Source organism: Hemicordylus capensis, chromosome 6 (genome assembly GCF_027244095.1).
Source record: "Hemicordylus capensis ecotype Gifberg chromosome 6, rHemCap1.1.pri, whole genome shotgun sequence".
Classification (NCBI taxonomy): Eukaryota; Metazoa; Chordata; class Lepidosauria; order Squamata; family Cordylidae; genus Hemicordylus; species Hemicordylus capensis.
The window spans coordinates 196,394-201,699 of NC_069662.1; the positions used below are offsets into that span (position 1 = coordinate 196,394).

Genomic DNA, 5,306 nt, shown 5'->3' on the forward strand with positions numbered 1-5,306 from the left:
GCCGTTGTGTTATTCCTGGGATCTCGGGGGGGGGAGGGTGTTGAGGAGAGGAGAGCTGGCCTTGTGGTCACAAGCCTGGCTGGCCCCCTGAGCTCAGCAGGGTCCGCCCTGGTTGCATCTGGAGGGGAGACTGGGAGGGTGAGCAGCACTGGCAGAGATTCCCCTCCGCAGGGGATGGAGCCGCCGCTCTGGGGAGAGCAGAAGAAGGCTCCAAGTCCGTCCCCTCCCTGGCAGCATCTCCAACGCGATAGGGCTGGGAGAGAGACTCTTCCTGCCTGCAGCCTTGGAGGAGCTGCTGCCAGTCTGTGCAGAGGATACTGAGCGAGATGGACCCAGGGTCTGACTCAGTATATATAATGGCAGCTTCCTATGATGACTCTCAAATGTGGGTCTCTAAGGGCCAGTTCTAGGCGCAGCTGCTGGGCAAGCTCCCCGGTGCTTGCAGCCCTTCTGCCAGAGCTGCTCTCCACCCCCAGAACGGTGTGGGGCAGCTGGAGGGGACTTTCGCCAAAAGGCATAAATGTGAGTGAGTCAGACTCAAGGAAGCTGCAGGCCGCCCGAGCCCGGAGGGTTCGGCCTTTGAGAAAAAGCAGCCAGAGCTCTAGAATCGGCTTCTGGGGCCAGTGCAGAATTCTAGTGGCCAAGAAGAGGGTGCCTCTGAGCCCCTGTGGAGCTGAGAGGCCAGAAGAGCCTGCTTGCTTGCCTGCCTGCCCAATCCGGTGAAGGTGGTGGGGTTGGGGCCTCCTCGTCCAGCCACCTGCTCCCAGAGTGGCCACCCAGATGCCTCCAGCAGGGTCGGCAGGCAACAACCCCCCCCCGCTATTTTTGCAACTGGGAGTCAGAGGTAGACTGCCTCCAGTCTTGGAGGTTCTTTTGAGTCTCTGCTAGCAGACCTCCCCTCCCTCCCCGATGGTCGCGTTTAATCCCCTTCCACAGCCATCTACTCAGCTAGGGCGGCCATCCCCATCTCTTGGGGAAGCAAAGGCGGCATACCGGATGGGTGCCCCCCCCCCAAGCAGGCTCCAGCCCCGCTGGCTTTATTGCGACTGGCCTTCGAACTCAAACAGTGACCCTCACAAAGGCTCGTCGTGGCGGATTAACCTCGGATGTCTGAGAAGCAAACAGGCTCGGGAGGGGCTTGCTGAACCGCCCGCCCCCTTACGCAGCAGGAGTCCAGCAGGTGCAGCTTCTCCTGGAAGGGAGGGGCCGCCAGGAGGAGGAGGAGGATGGACGAACCGGCCGCGAGCCATTCCCAAGGGCAGCCCTGCAACCGGGACCAGGACAGGACGGGGGGGGGAGGAGGAGGAGCGGGGCGGGGAAGGAAGGCAACCGGGCGACGCCCCCCCTCCGGCAGCTGCGGGGCTTCAAGGCCTCGGCGAAGAAGAGGTTAAGAGGCGGGGCCGGGCGAGGGAGGGGCGGGGCCTTCTCCTCATAAGGCTGGCGCCGCGGGGGTAGGAGGCTCCTTCGCGCCGCTTCTGTGGCCGCCGCGGTCTCTGCCCCGCTGCGCTTGCCTGCCATGTGGGTCCAGTTCGCTCCCTTGCGTCTGCCTCTCCGGCGACGCCTGCAAACGGCCGCGGTCCTGCAGTGGGTCTTCTCCTTCCTGGCGCTGGGTGAGGCGGAGGAAGGGGCTTCGCCTGCCTCCTCTGGGGCAAAAGAAAACGCGGGCGGGGCGGGGGGGGGCGGGCGGTGGTTGGGCCTCTCCTGCTCCTGCTCCAGCTCGGAGGGAGGCAGCTCGGCTCTGCCGTGGGGGCTGCAGCAGGCGCAAGGGCCTTCGGGGACGGGGACGGGGACTGGTCCGGGGCGCTTCTCGACCTTCTCCTAGTCCTGGTCTTTGCTTCTGCTGTCAGGTTTCGGCGGGGAGGGGGCTTCGTCACGAGCCTGCCCGTTGCCTGCCTCGTGGGGGTCTGGTCCCGCCTGGCATCCCCCCCCCTCCCCCGCGCAGCCAGGGGGCAGGGCTTGGGGTGGGATGGAGAAGGGGGCTGCTCCCTGCTCAGCTGCTGCAGTCCCCGGCGGCACTCACCGGGTTCACCAGCTGGGAGCCCGCGCTCCGCCCTGGGCCTCTGGGCACGTGCAGAGAGGCTTCTCTTTGGCCAAGGAGTGGGGCCGCCTGGTCGGACTGAAGGGTCGCCGCGGGGGGGGGGGGGGGCTCCTGGCTCTTGGCCCAGCAGCTGCGGCTTCCGACGATCCGCTTCTCGCCCTGCAGCGCAGTGCTGCCTGGTGCTCTTCCTGCTGCTGCTGCTGGGCGACGGCTGGGTGCTGGCCGCCCTCTACGCCGCCTGGCTCTACCTGGACTGGGACACGCCGGCCCGGGGCGGGCGCCGCTCGGCCTGGGTGCGCGGCTGGACCCTCTGGCGCCACTTCCGCGACTACTTCCCCATCACGGTGAGTGCAGCAGCAGCGCCCACCCGACGGACTGCGCCCCTCGGCCCCCGCCCCACTGCCCGCTGGGCCCCCCCCCCGCCTGGAGGGGCTCTTGAGCGGCTCCGGCTCTGCCTCCGCACCCTCTGGCCCCGCCCTGGAAATGGGGCCTGTTGGGGCGGGAGCGTCCCGGTGGCCCCGCACACAGCCCTCCTCGGCTGCCGCACCTGCCTGTTCTCACAAGCGGTGCTGGGCGGCGGCGGCGGGGCTGCTGTTGACCCCCCAGGGCAGCCGGAGGAGGAGGAGGAGCGGCTGGCTGAAGACCAGCATGGGGGCGGGGCTGACCCATTTTAGAGCATCTTGTGGGGAAGGAGCTCCTGCTCCAGATGGAGCCTCTGCATTTGCAGCAGCTCCCGGCGGCCTTCAGGTGGGGCTGCGATGCCTTCTGGGGTGGGGGTGAAACCAGTAAGCCTGGGCCAGAGGTCCAGTGGCCTCTCTGAAAAGGCAGCTGGGGGGGGGAATAGCCTCCCCCGTGAAAGGGGAGGGACGCCCCCCTTGCCTCGGTGCCCCCCATGCCTGCATCTGCCAGTGGCCTGAGCCTGACTCCTGCCCTCTTCTCTGCCCCACAGCTGGTGAAGACGGCCGAGCTGGACCCCACACACAACTACCTCTTTGGCTTCCACCCGCATGGGGTGCTGGTGGCTGGGGCCTTTGGCAACTTCTGCACGGAGGCCACGGGGTTCCAGAGGCTCTTCCCGGGGCTCACCCCGCACCTGCTGATGCTCCCCTTCTGGTTCAAGGTCCCCTTTTTCCGCGACTACATCATGAGTGGCGGTGAGTGGCTGAGTCTTCCTTGCTGGGAGCAGGGGGGTGGGGGTGGGGGTTCGCAGGCTGAGTCCCTCCCCTGCTGGCAATGGTGGGGGAGGCCGCCCCCCACCCCTCCCCACACACCTGATCTCTGCCTCTCCCTCCCTCCCTCCCTCCCTCAGGGCTGGTTTCCTCGGAGAAAGCCAGCGCCTCCTACCTTCTCAACCATGAGAGTGGAGGCCAGGTGGCTGTGGTTGCAGTGGGGGGCCCCCCCGAGTCTCTGGACGCCCGCCCCGGGGCTTTGACTCTCCGGATTCTGGGCCGCAAAGGTTTTGTCAAGATGGCGCTGCAACATGGGTGAGCTGGGAGGACACCCCCCACAACGTGTGTGTGTGTGTGTGTGGCGGGGGGGGGAGGTTGGTGCGGGGCCTGCACAGGCGCACCCTGCCAGGTTTCCCACCGGGCTGGAGGAGTCCCCTTGCCCGTGCCAATGGGGCCTCTCGCTCCGGGGCGGCTGCTCCCGCGGTCTACTGGACCCAAGCGGGTTTTGAGATGGCTGGGAAGTGTCGCTGAGGGGCTGGTGCCGGGGACCGTGAGGCCCCCCCCCGCTCACACAAACAAAGGTGCCTCTCCTCCCCCCCCCCCGCTTTCCTTCCAGGGCGGCCCTGGTCCCCGTCTTCTCCTTTGGGGAGAACGAGCTCTTCAACCAGGTCTCCAACCCACAAGGTTCCTTCATCCGTGCTGCGCAGGAGCGACTGCAAAAGGCCGTGGGGCTGGCACTGCCCCTCTTCCACGCTCGGGGGGTCTTCCAGTACAGCTTTGGGCTGCTGCCCTTCCGAAGGCCCATCTACACCGTGGGTGAGTGCTGTGTCGCTGGGCTGCTGCCGCTGGCCTGCCGGGCCTGTGCTGGGAGGGGGCGGGTGGTTTTTCTGTGCCTTGGGAACAGGCCTGGCCGAAGGGGCTGGTGAGTTTGGGGCGGTGCTGGCTGCTTTCCTGCTCTGCCTGCCACCCACCAGGTGCCCCTGTGCCCTTGTGCCCTCCCCGCTCTGCCTGTTTGCAGCTGGGCTGACCCTGCCTCTGGCTTATGCAACGCCCTGGCCCGGTCACTGGGCCTCAGGCTGGCCTCCAGACTGTGCAACTGTCCACAAAGGCCCCCCCGCACCGCCTCTTGCATGAAACCTTGGACTCTGGCCCCGTTTGCCTCACTCTGCAGGGCTGGCCCTGTGGCATTCCCACCCGTCTGTGTGTGACGCGAGTCTAGAGTGGCTTCTGTACCACATGGATGGCGGCGGGCAGGGGGCTTCCCCCCCAAGAGAGCCACTGAGCCACTCTCTGCTGCAGGCCTCTGAATGGGAACCCCCAGCTTCTCCTCTACCCTCTAGATGGGCAGCCCAAATGCTGGAGGGGGGGAGGGGGAGGCTCTGCCCAGAAGCCCCCCTCCCGGCACTGGGAGGGCTTGGGAGAGGGGTGGGCTTTGGGGAGGTTGCTGTCCATGGGCCACTTGCAGGCCCCATCCGGGCAGAGCTGGGCTCTGTGTGGCAGAGTGTCTGGTCCCGCTGGTGGCCGGAGTGGGAGGCAGGCAGGCCCTGCTGCCGGGGGGGGGGGCAGACGTGCTGTGGGGCCCCAACACGCTCTCTGCTCCCCCACAGTGGGGGCTCCAATCCCTGTGCCCAAGACCCCCCATCCGTCCCGGGAGGCCATCGACCACCTGCATGAGACCTACTTGGAGAAGCTGACTCAACTCTTTGAAGAGCACAAGGCCGAATATGGGCTCCCTCCGGAGAAGCACCTCAGCCTGATCTAGAAGGCAGGAGACCCGGGACTTCTCTTCCCAGGAGGGCCGGGTGGGGGGGGGGATAATGGACAGTGCCTTGGCCCTTCTGGGGAGTGATGGGGCTGAAGGGGGGGCCTTGTGCCCCCCCTCATCACTGGGGCGCTCCCTCTGCCGAGAAACTGAGAGGGCTGCCAGTTGTGGGCCTGGAAAGAGATGGGGGCAGGCCAGGATGTGGGGGTGAGGGGGGGCACAGGCTTGTCCAAATGCAGTGGTGTCTCAGGGCCTCCTGGGCGTATGAAACCCTAACCCAGCCAAGCTTCTGGAAAACTGTTTTTCTTCGCAGAAATAAAGTGGAGGATTTCCTGAA

At 66.6% G+C, this 5,306-nt stretch overlaps 1 protein-coding gene across 2 annotated transcripts; it reads left to right on the forward strand.

Moving 5' to 3' along the window:
- The first annotated feature begins 1,435 nt into the window (after window positions 1-1,435).
- Window positions 1,436-5,306, forward strand: LOC128330714 (2-acylglycerol O-acyltransferase 2-like). Of its 2 annotated transcripts, XM_053263948.1 has the most exons (6): window positions 1,436-1,610; window positions 2,204-2,382; window positions 2,988-3,192; window positions 3,348-3,522; window positions 3,824-4,023; window positions 4,815-5,306. In XM_053263948.1, exons 1-6 carry the CDS (start codon window positions 1,517-1,519, stop codon window positions 4,967-4,969), a joined length of 1,008 nt encoding a protein of 335 aa, XP_053119923.1. In that variant the 5' UTR covers window positions 1,436-1,516; the 3' UTR covers window positions 4,970-5,306. The 2 variants fall into 2 exon arrangements, with proteins under 2 accessions (XP_053119923.1, XP_053119924.1); XM_053263949.1 differs by lacking the exons at window positions 1,436-1,610; window positions 2,204-2,382 and adding an exon at window positions 2,657-2,785.

Excerpts from the sequence above, each read along its gene's own strand:
- LOC128330714 (XM_053263948.1), top strand. The coding sequence starts at position 1,517 with ATGTGGGTCCAGTTCGCTCCCTTGCGTCTGCCTCTCCGGCGACGCCTG. Across the intron at positions 1,611-2,203 it reads CTTCTCCTTCCTGGCGCTGG|CGCAGTGCTGCCTGGTGCTC; the intron begins GTGAGGCGGAGG and ends CTCGCCCTGCAG. Across the intron at positions 2,383-2,987 it reads GCGACTACTTCCCCATCACG|CTGGTGAAGACGGCCGAGCT; the intron begins GTGAGTGCAGCA and ends TCTGCCCCACAG.